Raw genomic sequence first — 16,530 nt, 5'->3', positions numbered from 1 at the left:
AGCAAATGTCTCCATCTACTGGTTAAATGCTTGGAGAGCACATGCTGTACAATACAGTAAAAATTCATTCACATTTACACCCACAGTAAAATTCTCTCCAGCTGCGACACATCCAATTTTGTCAGATTGTTTATTGAACCATGCAATCCATGTCACATCAGGAGCCAGACACAGGCATACATCTGTCAACACTTTGCAGTATATTAAGGCAGAAAAAAAAATCTAATAAAAACAGGTTATGTACAGTCGACAGCTTACAGTTCTTTAGAAGAAATAAAGTTGTAAACAGTGACCATTCCAGGTTGGAAAATGCACTCAAGTGGTTTCTTAAAGGGTAAACCCTCCTATATGTGTATGGACTAGAAGTTGAAAACTAATGTTCAAACATGTCTCACACTGTAGTGATGATATATGTTTATATGTTATATGACATTTACTGTTATACAGGGGGGTCTTCCCTTCTATAGTGTACAGTGTATGTTGCATGACAAGAAATAAATCAGATGAAATGTAAATGCATTTACAGTGGGGCTGCAGCGAATCCTCGATTAGTATTTATTATTTGCCCCGAGGATTCGTTTAATTTCTATCACTTGCGTTATGGGACCTGGGGATTATGGTTCCACACGGACCGTAATCACTGTCGCACAACGCATTTCAGTATCGGCTCTATGGCAGAGAGCGAAACCGTCAGTAAAAGGCAGAAAATGTCCAAAGTTTGGGATCATTTCCAACTTAAAAAAGATGACAACACGGTATATTGTATCGTCAATGCTTCAACATCTGGACAGAAAGAATCCAGCTGTGAATCAGACCGGTTCACCCAGCAGAGCCGACACAAGGTAACGTCATTTCCAGGTAACCTGTCGTTCCTGCCATGCATTACACAATACTGTTATTGCTTCAAAATGCAAAAGTCTGTTTTATCCGATTATTCGAGTAATCGCTGAAATATTCGGGAGAATACTTGACTCCAAAAATAATCGATAGCTGCAGCCCTAATTTACAGCACATAGTATTATGGTGACAATAATACAGCAGCAGAGTGGAAAGATCGATCCATAATGTTCTTTCCACTGGCATTTCTCCAAAACACTGATAGATTAAAGATAATTCTGGTTTTCTCTTTGTTGCTGTGACATTTCTGGCATATATCCACTTACATTTGGTCTCAACTGACTATGTTCATCGTCTCAATGTCTCTTCTAAAGCTTTATTGTACATGATTTAAATATACCAACTGTGGATATAAGGCACTTTGAAGTGATTATCAGCTCAACCTCATGCTAAGAGCGACTTCATATCTTGGCTATTCTGACTACACACACACACACACACACCTCTCTAATCACTGACTTACACACAAACACACGCAGCTGTAGCTATCCATTGTATTATTACATGCCACCATTTTTAGATTCAGCTAACTAATTTACTGTACTGTATGTTCGCTGGACATTCTCATATGGCTATATGAACAGCACAATCATGCAATAACAACTACTGATCTCAGCCACCCATCCTTGCAGAAAAAACAAGCATAATACATTTGTACAAAACACACAAAATATTTTGTGTAGTCACTGAACAGCAACAACAAAAAAAAAAAAACAACAGCTTAAGAGGAAATTCACATGGTTTCATTACACAGACATCACTGCCGGAATGAGGGCGCTGCATTTTGTGAATGCAACGCTTTGTAATAAAATCTGACATTTCACCAAATAAGAGTGAGGAAACATTTACAGTAAGCCATCACTATATACAGACAGTAATGTTCTTCAGTAATAAAACTATTGACGATTTGTGCATAGTTTTAACATGGACAGGGACAGATTGTGAGATGCTAAATGATTGGATTCCCAGTCACATATGATTTCAGAAATATAGCTCATAGATTCACATACCTCAAAAATACTGTTCAGAAAGCAATCATTTTAAACAATGATGCTTGTGATGAAAACATTACAAATCATCCAGCAGGTACTAAAGTGAAAGTAAAAGTACACTGAGTGGATATGTTTATAAAGGAAGTCCACAATAGCCTGCTGTGTCTTTCTTTTCTTCATGCCACAACTTCGAGCCATACTCCATCACAATCAAGTGCCATAACATCCAACGTGACTGTTTGAGCCTTAACACTCAGGGCTGCCTTCAGATCACTGAAACAATAGTGCATAGTAGTGTGCTACTGAGGTAGCCTGTACTAAGAAATCTACTTACAAATGGGTTCTGGGGTAAAATGTAAAATTAAAAGAAACAAGATGTGTTCTCTCCACTCAGAAGTGTCTCACACATAGATCCCCTCTGGGTTCAGACCAGAACTGAGAGGGGTGTGAAGGACCCGAAGGTGGCTGGATGCTGGGTGGGATAACACATGGCGCCTCAATGAGCCAGTCAGGGGAATTACATCTGCAAAGAAAATACATGAAATAATGTCAGTTAGTAATATTTGGTAGAAATCTCTGGAGAAAGCTGAAGCTTCTCAAACTACTGTGGCAAAAAACTTTTGTACTTAAAAGTCTTTCACAGAAAAACACACTGACACAAATGTTTACTTGTTTTTATACGTTTATTTCAAATTCCTAAAAAGTACTCAGTATCACTGTTTTGGTGCCACCAGGGGGCATTATTGAGCCATGCACAAACTCGCCAGTAGTGAATTTTATGGCCAAGCACAAAAGCTCTTGCTGATTTTACACACGTGAGCTGGAAGGTGACTACAAGGACATGAACACTCAGTTTATAATTCTTCATAATTAAAAACCATTACCATTAAGTTTAATAAAAAGGTCTGCTGTCTAAACAACGCTTTGATGACATACATCATGCAAGTGTGCCCTGCAGTGAGAAAAATATCTTGGAAGATGTGACACTTTAATGACATTGTGTTAACTGCAGTATTACGGAGGTGAACTAGAATAAAACGTAAGTAAACCGTTAAGTATCACTTTTTTTTAGCGACTGCTTGTTTCTCTGTGCAGTTAATTCAGATCTAAAGTAAACTGAAGTGTTTTCTCCAATTCCAAGTCTTCAAATCATCAGAATGAAATCTGTGTACAGCATTTAGACACTGAAAATGTTTTTTATTGACAGTTAGCAGTTTGTAAGAGCAGTGCAATACTAAAGTATCCATAGGTGTGACTAAAATTAAAGGCTGAGTTTAATCTTTATGATTATACATTTAGATTCATACATTAAATTCTATATGTACTTTGGCATTTAAACTTTCAGGTTTAGATATACAGCTCTTTGAATGCCAGCTTTATTTTACCAGTTGGTGGTTATATCTCTGGTTATATGTACTATTCTAGTTTTACTTCATACCTGTGTTAATTTGTAATTCTGACTAATTATATTTTGAGCACCGTGTTTTTATTACTGTTTGTGATGACTCTCCCATTACTCAGTGCTTTTAGTTTATGTGTCAGCTGTCTGCTGGGCTCCTGCACGATGACAGAGCTTTGTGCCAATGAGCCCATCACAAAAGCTGCTGAGCATGTGATCGAGGGACAGCGAGATGCAAGGAGTGAAGGACAGGCAGAAAAATACGGTGAATGAATTACGCTGGGGCTGGCTGTATCTAGGCAGCTGTTGGCATGGAGACCATAATTGCCACAGGAGTGGGTAAAAACTAATACTGTACTCTCCTCTACCCCCATCCCCTCCCTATTTTCTCTATCACAATCTCTCTCTCTCCCTCACACACACACTGAGCTGAGTCATTTTCTCTCAGCATGGTGTCAAGACATGAGGTAGAAAAATAATAAGTGCCTTGGTGAAAGAGAATGACTTCCCTATGACACAGGCAGACTCAAACGCAAACTGCCCCTCATGTACATTAACAAAAATAAATCATATATCACCTTTTTTCCCCCAAACACTCTGCAATCTGACATAGGATTAACTTGTAGTTTGTGTTCTCTTTCTGTTCATATCACTTAGTGCTTAAGGGACCTCTGTGTTCCCAGCTACAACTACAAAGTCTGTTCCCTCCTTATCATTTATGTCAGTAGCAGGATATACTTGAGTAGACATAAGATTACATACAGTGGGTACGGAAAGTATTCAGACCCCTTTAAATTTTTCACTCTTTGTGTCATTGCAGCCATTTGCCAAAATCAAAAAAGTTCATTTTATTTCTCATTAATGTACACTCAGCACCCCATCTTGACAGAAAAAAACAGAAATGTAGACATTTTTGCAAATTTATTAAAAAAGAAAAACTGAAATATCACATGGTCATAAGTATTCAGACCCTTTGCAGTGACACTCATATTTAACTCACATGCTGTCCTTTTCTTCTGATCCTCCTTGAGATGGTTCTGCTCCTTCATTGGAGTCCAGCTGTGTTTAATTAAACTGATTGGACTTGATTAGGAAAGGCACACACCTGTCTATATAAGACCTTACAGCTCACAGTGCATGTCAGAGCAAATGAGAATCATGAGGTCGAAGGAACTGCCCAAGGAGCTCAGAGACAGAATTGTGGCAAGGCACAGATCTGGCCAAGGTTACAAAAGAATTTCTGCAGCACTCAAAGTTCCTAAGAGCACAGTGGCCTCCATAATCCTCAAATGGAAAAAGTTTGGGACGACCAGAACTCTTCCTAGACCTGGCTGTCCAGCCAAACTGAGCAATCGTGGGAGAAGAGCCTTGGTGAGAGAGGTAAAGAAGAACCCAAAGATCACTGTGGCTGAGCTCCAGAGATGCAGTAGGGAGATGGGAGAAAGTTCCACAAAGTCAACTATCACTGCAGCCCTCCACCAGTCGGGGCTTTATGGCAGAGTGGCCCGACGGAAGCCTCTCCTCAGTGCAAGACACATGAAAGCCTGCATAGAGTTTGCCAAAAAACACATGAAGGACTCCCAGACTGTGAGAAATAAGATTCTCTGGTCTGATGAGACCAAGATTGAACTTTTTGGTGTTAATTCTAAGCGGTATGTGTGGAGAAAACCAGGCACTGCTCATCACCTGCTCAATACAATCCCTACAGTGAAACATGGTGGTGGGAGCATCATGTTGTGGGGGTGTTTTTCAGCTGCAGGGACAGGACGACTGGTTGCAATTGAAGGAAAGATGAATGTGGCCAAGTACAGAGATATCCTGGAAGAAAACCTCTTCCAGAGTGCTCAGGACCTCAGACTGGGCCAAAGGTTCACCTTTCAACAGGACAATGACCCTAAGCACACAGCTAAAATAACAACGGAGTGGCTTCGGAACAACTCTGTGACCGTTCTTGACTGGCCCAGCCAGAGCCCTGACCTAAACCCAATTGAGCATCTCTGGAGAGACCTGAAAATGGCTGTCCACCAACGTTCATCATCCAACCTGACAGAACTGGAGAGGATCTGCAAGGAAGAATGGCAGAGGATCCCCAAATCCAGGTGTGAAAAACTTGTTGCATCATTCCCAAGAAGACTCATGGCTGTACTAGCTCAAAAAGGTGCTTCTACTCAATACTGAGCACAGGGTCTGAATACTTATGACCATGTGATATTTCAGTTTTTCTTTTTTAATAAATTTGCAAAAATTTCTACATTTCTGTTTTTTTCTGTCAAGATGGGGTGCTGAGTGTACATTAATGAGAAATAAAAGGAACTTTTTTGATTTTGACAAATGGCTGCAATGACACAAAGAGTGAAAAATTTAAAGGGGTCTGAATACTTTCCGTACCCACTGTACATTGTATGTCCTGTGGTTTAGTTAAAACTGTGACACCAAAAGATGTTCTTCAGGAGAAAAAAATTCCATTAAAAACACAACGACATTACCTTGACTGTGACTGTTGTGGTTACTTTCATCCTCACTGGGCTCAGCTGGCAGCACTGTGACTTTGGTGCCAGTCTGCTTGATAAACTGCTGCAGGTTAACTTGCCTCAGCTCCTTGGTCAGCTGCTCCAGCTCCTGCTGCATGTCCTTCAACAACACAGGGTGAAATGTTTCTTCAGAAAACAGTAAAGCATTGCACGCAGCTTCAAACTTGTCTGCTGTCTATCATCATTTAACCATCTGACAGCACCTATGAGGCATTCATGTGAGCAGCCACTCTGCAAGATCATAATAAACAGCAATATTGTCTTTTTTATGCTGCATATTCTTCTTCCTTATTAAAATCTGACACCTACAGTACATTGCTTACAATGCAGCTCAACCACCGACAGTTCGACCATGCAGTGGTGTGAAAAAGTGTTGGTCCCCTTCCTGATTTCTTATTTTTTTGCATGTTACTCACACTTTGTTTCAGATCAAACAAATTTAAATATTAGTCAAAGATAACACAAGTAAACACATCATGCAGTTTTTAAATGAAGGTTTTTATTATTAAAGGAAAACAAAATCCAAAACTACATGGCCCTGGGTGAAAAAGTGTTTGCCCCCTAAACCTAAACGTAATAACTGGTCGGGCCACCCTTAGCAGCAACAACTGCAATCAAGCGTTTGAGATAACTTGTAATGAGTCTGTTACAGAGCTGTGGAGGAATTTTGGCCCACTCATCTTTGCAGAATTGTTGTAATTCAGCCACACTGGAGGGTTGTCGAGCATGAACCACCTTTTTAAGGTCATGCCACAGCATCTCGATCGGATTCAGGTCAGGACTTTGACTAGGCCACTCCAAAGTCTTCATTTTGTTTTTCTTCAGCCATTCAGAGGTGGACTTGCTGGTGTGTTTTGGATCATTGTCCTGCTGCAGAACCCAAGTTCGCTTCAGCTTGAGGTCACGAACAGATGGCCGGACATTCTCCTTCAGGATTTTTTGGTAGACAGCAGAATTCATGGTTCCATTTGCTTCCAGGTCCTGAAGCAGCAAAACAGCCCCAGACCATCACACTACCACCACCATATTTTACTGTTGGTATGATGCTCTTTTTCTGAAATGCAGTGTTACTTTTACACCAGACGTAATGGGACACACACCTTCCAAAAAGCTCAGCTTTTGTCTCGTCAGTCCACAGAGTATTTTCTCAAAAGTCTTGGGGATCATCAAGGTGTTTTCTGGCAAAACTGAGAGGAGCCTTTATGTTCTTTTTGCTCAACAGCGGTTTTCATCTTAGAACTCTGCCATGCAGACCATTTTTGCCCAGTCTCTTTATTATGGTGGAGTCATGAACAGTGACCTTAACTGAAGCATGTGAGGCCTGCAGTTCTTTGGATGTTGTTGTGGGGTCTTTTGTCTTGGATGAGTCGTCGCTGCACTCTTGGGGTAATTTTGGTCGGCCGGCCACTCCTGGGAAGGTTCTCCACTGTTCCATGTTTTTGCCAATTTGTAGATAATGGCTCTCACTGTTGTTCGCTACAGTCCCAAAGCTTTAGAAATGGCTTTATAACCTTTTCCAGACTGATAGATCTCAATTATTCTTTCTCATTTGTTTTTGAATTTCTTTGGATCTCGGCATGATGTCTAGCTTTTGAAGATCATTTGGTCTACTTCACTTTGTCAGGCAGGTCCTATTTAAGTGATTTCTTGATTGTGAACAGGTGTGGCAGAGGCCTGGGTGTGGCTGGAGGAATTGAACTCAGGTGTGATAAACAGTTAAGTTATGTTTTAACAAGGGGGGGCAAACACTTTTTCACACAAGGCCATATAGTTTTGGATTTTGTTGACCCTTAATAATAAAAACCTTCATTTAAAAACTGCATGATGTGTTTACTTGTGTTATCGTTGACTAATATTTAAATTAGTTTGATGATCTGAAACATTAAAGTGTAACATGCAAAAAAATAAGAAATCAGGAAGAAGGCCAACACTTTTTCACACCACTGTAGATTCATAGATTGTGCTACTCTAGTAATGGCTAACACAACACTTCCGGATTTCTTTCATTTTCAAACGAAGCTGACGGTGCTTCAAGTGGCATTACAGTAAGGCTATTCCAGATTCCACACAGCTCCTTTAGGAGACACAAAAATGCTCAATTCTGCTTATTTTTCCATATGCACTTATACTTCAAGATCTGTAAAAAGACATTGTGTAAAAAACAAAAAAAAACCTTGTAGTTCAACTTCAATCTGGCAACGATACACACTGAGGGACAATTCAGGTGGACAGATGACTGAATGCATTCTTTCTGGTGGACAGTGTCCCCAAATACTTGAACATGTACATATACACATCCCATGGGGGATGAATAAAGTATCTATCTATCTATCTGACCTGCAGTTTCTTGCTGCTTTGTCCAAGTGACCTGTCCACAGCTCGACAGCTGCTCTCCAGCTGGACAGCCTGTCTCTCCTGCGTTTTCAGCTCTGCTTTGACCCTGAGGACCTGAGCCCGAGCCTCTGCCTCACTGACCCACTGAGTCTCCTGGCGCTCCCTCTGCAGCCGCTCCTCTTCCAGACCTGCCTCTACACCCTGATGGGCCAAAGAGACAAACAGCTAATGAAAAAGAAGGAAACCATCTGTTGTAATGTATAAACATCACTCGAATGACAACGGCAGCAACTGTGATGAAATGAAAAACAACTAAGGAATTCCTATTCTTTGAAAATCAGTTGTTTTTCTTCCTACAACTTGCTGCTAACATTCTGTTTTAATTCAATATCCCTCAAAATCTCGCACAGATAACACACCTGTACCACTGCTAGCTTTTCTTCAATCTGCAGTTCACAGCCCTGCAGGCGTCCTCGTAGCTCCTGTAGTCTTTCCTCCAGCTGCCTCTCACTCTCTAGCTCGATCTGCAGCTCAGTGGCCCAAAACTCCTCCTCCTCCATCTCCACTTCATTCTTCCTCAGATGCTTCTCCAATCTCAGGATCTCTTCGATCAGCCCTCCTCCTCCACCTGGTTCTCCAGTGTACCCTCCACATCTGCCCCCTCGCCCTTCGGCCCACACCTGGAGCTCAGCCTCATAAGCTTCCAGCTTTTTCTCCAGCATGTTGAGAGTCTCTCTTTGTAGACCAACCAGTCTCACAAGATCTTCCATACGACAGGCCCATAAGCCAGGGGATACGGTCCCGATGGCTGGTCCTGCATGGTGATGATTCCCACTGTTTCCAAGAAGCAGTCTCCTTTTAGCCTCAGCCTCCCCGATTCGGCCCCCTAGTATCTCCCTAAGGCCTCTGGGTGCCCCGGTGAATGTGAGAGACTTGCGGCGCGGTTCACGTCGTCGAAGGGAGCGATCATTGGGATGACGAAGCTTCGCGAGCGGAGGTAGGCTCTGCCGATGCAGCCCACGTTCAGGGCCCCTGAGAGGTGGTCCTTCTGAGGGGGGACGTTCAGTCAGGGAAGGGCCTGTGCGGTGCAGGATCAGCTGGACATCACCAGCATACTGGCCCCAAGTGTTCAGAGAGACCACGGGGCTCTCATGGGGGGCAAGGTGACGCTCAGTGTCCCGCCATTTTTCTACCAGAGTGTACCTCCCAGTGCGACCTGTAAACAATGCCACAGAACAACCCACTTAGAGAAACTATTATTTAGAACTACCTTTTAGATGGTTACATGATGTAACATGACACATGATGTAGTGAAGGAGGACATGAGGATAGTTGGTGTGGGTGAGGAGGATACAGAGGATAGGGTTAAATGGAGGCAGATGATTCGCTGTGGCGACCCCTGAAGGGAGCAGCCGAAAGGGAAAGAAGAAGACCTTTAGATGGTTAAACCAAATTGCAAGAATTTAAAATCTTCATAAGAGCTCCTTAAACCAATTTTGACCATTAAGACTCTAAAACATAGAAGCATTGCCATGATATGCTAACATCTTATGCAACTGTCAGAATAACCTGTTAGCCAACAACACAGTTCAAAGTTATGATCGCATGACTGGGCTCATTTTTTTGGCCAACTAAAAGTGAAAATGTCACCCTCCTGTCTGAAAACAACTTACAATAGTTTCATAAGTTAGATAAGTGTTAAGTCTCAGCCACAGTGTTGAAAAAAAAAAAAAAAACTTGAAAATTGCGTAATACAGCTTATATAAATCTAGACACTTGTAGCAGCTGTCGTGTAAACTGAAACACTAAAATGCCGGAGTATCAAATCAGTGTTGATGTCTGATTACTTAACATGGTATATACAGTATGTTTTTAATATATAAAGGCAGAGCAGGGGTCTGTGTTCTAAGTTTGGCAGGAGACAGAGATGAATCAGACTTTCCCTCCTCCTACCCTGTGCTTTGTGGGATGTGATGTCAATAACTTCTGTTCAAATGCACTCGTGCCTGAAGGAGCCATATGGGAAGGGGGGGGGGGGTGAATAGAAAGTACCAATAAAGCCTCTGAATATGACACACTCATATATCTACAGGAGCTGAACATGTAGGCAGGAGACTTAAACACCTTCTTACTTCGGTTAAGAAAAAGCAGTGTGGCATTGTGAAGAGCTTTATGTGAGGATTACAGTTGTGAGTTGATGAATGTCTAACAATTCATTTGATAAAAATGTTTCACTTGTATTTTCACCTTCTCTAAGTGTGAAAAAACATTGTGCAGGTTTACTTTACAAACCATATGAACTTGCAGACAAACTAAAAGCCAGACTTCAGCATTACATGTTGGAGTAATAAAACAAGAACACGATTAATTATGTGATGAAAGTGGGGACTGAAGAAGAATTCTGTGCAAATGTGTCAGACTTTGAAACAATAAATTTTCCAGTATACATGTATAAACACTAATTTGTGTCTGTAGGCATCAATCTGGCAACTGACACATCGTATAGCCTGATTCATAAATAAGTTACTGCATCAGTTACTGTTCACAAAGATCTTGAAGGTCTGGTGGAGGCTTCTATCTCCGTTGTGCTTGGTGTAGTTTTTACAAAAAGAAAAAAAAACATTTACCTATGGCCTGGGCCAGAGCAATCACCACTTCCTGGCAGGTGGTTGCCTCAGTGACCCCACAGACGACCCTCTGGACTCCATCCACCCAGACCTTAAGCTCCATGTTAGGTCAGAAGCAAGGGGGCCGTTTGTGTTGTGTTGGCCCCGACATTATTGAAAGGTTTAAGGGTGCAGGGCAGCTGAAGCCCCTCTGGCTATTTTACTGGAAACACAAAGGAAAACAGGAAATAGGTAGTCAGGATGTTGTCGAAGCCAGGATTATAATACTCAGTCACCTTTAATACTAACACAATGTACAAACATGAAAACAATTCCACCTGCGGTAACACAGACTAACAGAAGTAGTCACATAAGAAGACGACACAAGACACAGTCAGGCTATTTGTTGGGCTATGTTAGCAGTAGCCTAAGGCAAAAGCCTTGCCCAGTTGAGAATGGACTCATACAGTCTGAGGTGCCAGGACCAGCTGGCCAAAATGCTGTTGTTTTGTTCATCTCTATGAATAGGTACGCGCCTGTTGGGGGTGCAGGAAGAGATTGCCAGCAGACATTCCCAAGTTCAGTTCCTGCTTTTGTACAAAGAATTACATGGAAGCAGCGAAGACAGAGCAGGAAGACAGAGTCGTTTATTCAGAGAGAACAGAACAGAGTGTGAAATAAAAACTGGGAGTGTAATAAAAAAAAGCATCGTAACACAAGAGAACATAGTAGGCTTTTGTTTCTGATGCCAATAATTTTCACTGTTTTGTAACATTACTTCCACAGCACTGTTATGGCCTGAATTCTTTCATGAGAATGGACATTGACCTATATCTGTGTAACTAACATTACCAGATTTTAGAAGCACATCTTAAGAATGTGAAGGTTAACTACTAGAAAGTATATGGAAAACCGGTGTAAAGGCAGAAAATCTTCAAAACGTTCTTCAAGGACAGTGTACAGGGAGAAAATGGTTGGCATCTCTCCAGATCTGTATGGCCCTAACCTTCACAGCACCTACATTACTGAGTGAAAAGGTCCATTGTTCCCCAACCATCTAACAATTACACCGTCCCAGCCTGCCTATAGCCTATTCACATTCACAAAGTCATCTACACCAGCCCATCCGACCCACAACCCCCTGATTTTCTATATATGGCAGTGCTCCAGGGTAACATTTGTAGAGAAACACCACCAGATGTGAAACTAATGATTATATTATTGATAAATGGTGAGTGAAAGCCCCAAAACAGAGCAGAGCAGGAAATTCTCGCATTTGAGAAACTAAAAACAGGAAATGTTGGTATTTCCGGTCTCAAAGTGTGTGTCACACTCATTTTGTATTAATCCAAGACGGTGAGTCACATGAGTGCACATGAGTGTCACCTTTGTCTATCCTGGCTCCAGATCACACTATTCTTGGCGTCTTCACAGCCAGTTGGAAAGTGCTTTCGTCCCTCGTTCAGGCTGCCCTTAAATGGCATTAAGCACTGAACGACAGGGAGGAAAAGGAAAATAGTCGCACACACAAGAACACTGTAGGATTTTTCTGCAGTGACCCAAAACACTGTCACTACTTTGTCGCCCAACCACTGTCTAATCCGCCCCTTCCCCCTTCTCTTTCCAAGGATATGTGGAAACATTAACAGGGACTGAGTAGATCTTGATGCAAAGCAGGCAGAGTGGATCAAGCAGAGAGAAGGTTAGGAGGAGGCATTAGAGGAGGAAGAAAAAAGTGCCTAAAAATGCTCATTTTTAACAACTCTTGGAGACTAATGGTAACTAATCCTAACCCTGAGTTGGAGGGAGTTGTAATACTACCATGTGGGGTACTTTATATTGTGCTAATAGTAATAGAAGTCACAAAGCAATAAATATTAAATTGCAATACACAGACAAAAATGTAACAAAAACAAAACAGTTTAAACAAAACAGAACATTTCATGTGCATTAAAGACAAAAACCGGCTGAGTCAATGCGTCTTCCTTATATAAGCTGAAGAAGACCCAGCAGGGCATTTACAAATGTCACTCGCTCTGGTCCAGACTCGTAACATTTATATTCATTAACCCACAAAACCCAACTGATGCTACAGGCACAGTGGTGTGGGGCAAGGTGCCATCCTGAGCTCAGGAAGCTCCGCTCCTTTGGCCTGTCGAAGCCACAGCCTGGGAAAATGCCCACTGCTCTGATTTGTGCAGCTCGTCTCACGCCAGACAGACAAGGGCTTAAATTCCTGTGAATTCTATTTAAGCTCAGTTGAGAAATGATTAACTGCAGAAAGCCCTCAAGCCTAGATGACTTAAAGCGACGGCATTCATTTGTTTCAGCCTGGTATCAGCCTGGCGTTGTTGACTCAAGATGCATTCCTCTCAGAGCAATGAGGTGTGTGAGAAACACTGAGCAGCCTGCCCGCCCGCCTGCCTGGCTGGCTGGCTGCTGCTGACAATTCTCCAGGCCTATACTGTAGGAGCACACCAAGCTGGCAGGAAAAAGACTTCAACTGGCGGATGGTGTAAACAACCTGCCATATGCTCCTGCAGAGGCTCCAACAAAACCAACACACAGCACACTAACATTCAGCATAAAGAAATACTGCAGGAGATTTTACTGTAGGAGTAAATATGGCACTCCTTCTTTGGGGGATTTACACTCTGTGAAGTATCATTAACTGGCCTGAGTGCCATGCAGCTGAGCAGTTTGCTGAACAAGGGGGTATTTGAGGAAAACAAAATGGGCATTCAGTACATTTAAAGAGAAAACCAAGAGTGAACTCAACTCAGGAGAAAGCCTCTAGGGCAGCCACTGAACCAAGCTAAGAAAAATGATCTTACAGGGAAACACTAATTTTCCACAAGTTCTCCCTCCATGAATAGATGCGATTACACTCTGGTTCCTGCCCAAATTTACAAAAGTGGAAAACAATGGAGCCAATTCACAAAGAACAAAAGCTCAGACGTTGTAAATTTAAAGGAATTTATATCCAAGTTGCTAATTAGAACTAGTAGATAATTTATTATAGAAAGGTTCTCAGATACAAACTTCCCCACACTGTTGTTAATTAAAGACAATGAGATTTTTCTTACAGACCGGAGTGACACCAGTCTGTTCTCATAGACTGGTGTCACTGGTTCTTTGCCTATTGCTAACCAAACTTTAATTCAAATTGCACTCCTTGTAGTGTAACATGTAATTACTAGCAATTTATACCCTGCTGTAATTGGTAACAGATCCGTTGTGAAATACATCTCCGTGAGCAACTACGGACAGATGCTGCTTTTTTGTGGAGACACTAGTGGTAACTCGGCTGGAACAAACTGGAGAAATCTTTGTCCTCCAGTTCAGTTCTTCCAGATAGCTAGTAAGTGGCACAACATGGTACAAACCCTGGGCCTAAAGCATATTTGGGTGGCAACAGTACACCACTAATATAAAACACAGCAGCTCAGTTGAACGGGATCCCTGTGGTTACAAGATAAGAGCCTTGCAGTGGAAGCAAGACAAAGAAGTTGGTCATCACAAATATGCTAGCCTCTCTGCAAATGTAAACATTACAGAGCATGGCAAAGACTGTCGCTAGAGACGGGCCTTGATCCCTGTGAAGTGGAAACTGATAAGACCCAGGATATGCATTCCTGGGCTGTGAGAATGTGACAGGCCATTGCTAAAAGATAAGAAACCTAAGGGTCTGTCCAGCCTGTGCAGCACTGAACAGATAGACAATGACGTCTCAACACGCTGCACCCAAGCTAGAATTTTAAACACTGCAAGATCATCAAACTTGTGTTAGCAGCAGTTTGAATAAATCAAATAAGCAAATCCCTAAGTGGATGTTTCTGATAAACCAAAGAGATGGAGCAATGTTTGTGATGTGTTTCTATTTACATTGTATTTCGACAAATGTCAGCATTATCTCAGGAACCTTAGCGTCCCAACTCCATTAACTCAGACTAACTACATTCATTTATTACTCAGAGCCTAAAGGACAGTTGCCACAGTTCCACTTTCTGTAGAAAGCATTTGAAAAAGGAATAATAAAGCACAAATTTTTATATCACCAAAGTAAAAAACATACAATCAGGCTTACACCAGCACTTCCTCAGAATTTGAGTTTCAGCTCAATTTTCAATCTTACTGGAATCTGAAGACTGGGGTGTTTGGGATTAAACCCACACCAAGCCACGCTACACACGCACGCCCACAGCTCCTGTAAGCTCGCCAGTGGCCCCTGCACTGGAGCAAGTCTCCCTCTTTCTCTCTCTTTTTGCCTGGCTGATATTAAACTATTAGGCAGTGGAGCAGCCTCCCCCCATTTGGGAGGTCAGTGCTGGCAAGATCCTGAACATCTGGACGACACGTTCAGCCAGCAATAATGCCGCCTTTGTTCCCTTGCCATCTCCAATGCTCACTAGCCAGCTTTAAAGAGCCAGCAGGGCAGGCAGCATGCTCCTGCACTGGAGAAGAGGCACAGCGGGGCAACAAGAGGCCCCTGGCTAAGGTTTACACATTACAGCTGTGTGTAAAGCACCATTTGGTGCTGAGTGACACTTGTGTATCAGCATTTATGGAACTGAAAAGGTTTTCCATCAGCAGCTGGCACAGCAGCCACACAGAAATGTGGTAAAAGTATTTATTTTTCTACTCTTTAGGTAGTTATTTTGCAGTCTGGGCTTCATGGGGCTATGACACAGGCCACTGAATTATATGAGTCTATTTCTAAACTAAAGCAATCCTCAAGGATAAGGACACAGACAGCAACTCTACAGGTTTGTTCTGCTCCAGCTGGTGTATGTTTGTAAGTTGTGCAGAGAACAGAGAGAGAAAGAACAGTGCCTGGCTTCATATCTTTATTCTGACACCATGAGAGCTCCTTACATTTACTGAAGATGCTGGATCTGATGACACTGTAGTGAGAAAAAGCAACACATTCAAAGCAACACTTTGAATGTTAATCAAACTCTAAAGGCCTGATAATACACTGAATCAGCCTTGAACATACCTTTAAATGATCATACTGATACAGATGTAATTAGAAGAATGAATAGGTTGACGATTCTTCGCTAAATATCTAGAAAGACAGGATGCGTTAGTGCCTTTGAGCATTAAGCTGGATGTCTGGCTGCAGAAATGGCGATAATGGGCTGAGAGAGTAGCCGAACTATTATTTTCTACTACAGAAATGTTTCCGTTATCTCAGCCTCAAAACTACAGGAACCTAAAACGCACTCAGCCCATTCTGCTATAATTAGAGCCGTAATGGTCTTACCTTCGCGATGCAAAGAGGAATCAGCTCAGGGCTCTCTGTCCGAACTGAACTTTAAGAGCAAAACAGGTAAAAAACGAGAAATCCGCAGAATTTGTCTTCTTCACCATTGCCCAGTAAATCACTTCCAGCCAACTGCGACAAAAAGTGCGGTTCAGATACTGGACAGACACACTGCACAGGACTACTGAGGCATCCGAAAGCAGACAACTGCCATGTTGGTCCTCTGTCCGAAAGTTTCCGTGTGTCTTCTAAGTGCGTCGGTCTTCTGCGGTCTCTCCAGTGAGCTGCGGAAAATGCCCCTCTCCCCGTTTCATTACTCCTGCTGGTAAATACATCACATTGGAACTGGGACACCGCAAGGCATTGTGGACTGTTTAAAGCTGCAATACACTATGATGGGGGAGGCAAGAGAGGCCACATCCAGCCAACTTTTCCATCCAGGACATCTGAGCAGTAGACTGGGCATACAGAGCCTCCTCTCCACATATAAATACTTTGAAAATCC

The 16,530-nt window shown here is 42.2% G+C and overlaps 1 protein-coding gene across 2 annotated transcripts; it reads right to left on the bottom strand.

Annotated features, from left to right (window-relative positions):
- Window positions 1–113: 113 nt before the first annotated feature.
- rassf8a (Ras association domain family member 8a) lies at window positions 114–16,395 on the bottom strand. 2 transcript variants are annotated; one of them, XM_026311498.2, is made up of 6 exons: window positions 16,026–16,395; window positions 10,781–10,982; window positions 8,573–9,369; window positions 8,157–8,354; window positions 5,775–5,919; window positions 114–2,412 (listed from the first exon to the last, which is right to left on the bottom strand). In XM_026311498.2, exons 2-6 carry the CDS (start codon window positions 10,881–10,883, stop codon window positions 2,291–2,293), a joined length of 1,365 nt encoding a protein of 454 aa, XP_026167283.1. In that variant the 5' UTR covers window positions 10,884–10,982; window positions 16,026–16,395; the 3' UTR covers window positions 114–2,290. The 2 variants fall into 2 exon arrangements, with proteins under 2 accessions (XP_026167283.1, XP_026167284.1); XM_026311499.2 differs by lacking the exon at window positions 16,026–16,395 and adding an exon at window positions 12,146–12,300.
- Between the last annotated feature and the right edge of the window lie 135 nt (window positions 16,396–16,530).

The sequence above is a fragment of the Mastacembelus armatus genome, chromosome 6 (assembly GCF_900324485.2).
Source record: "Mastacembelus armatus chromosome 6, fMasArm1.2, whole genome shotgun sequence".
Taxonomy (NCBI): Eukaryota; Metazoa; Chordata; class Actinopteri; order Synbranchiformes; family Mastacembelidae; genus Mastacembelus; species Mastacembelus armatus.
Note: the sequence above shows the minus strand (reverse complement) of the source record. Positions and strands in the feature narration are given on the sequence as shown.

Excerpts from the sequence above, each read along its gene's own strand:
- rassf8a (XM_026311498.2), bottom strand. The coding sequence starts at position 10,883 with ATGGAGCTTAAGGTCTGGGTGGATGGAGTCCAGAGGGTCGTCTGTGGG. Across the intron at positions 9,370-10,780 it reads TGCTCTGGCCCAGGCCATAG|GTCGCACTGGGAGGTACACT; the intron begins GTAAATGTTTTT and ends CATTGTTTACAG. Across the intron at positions 8,355-8,572 it reads AAAAGCTAGCAGTGGTACAG|GGTGTAGAGGCAGGTCTGGA; the intron begins GTGTGTTATCTG and ends TTGGCCCATCAG.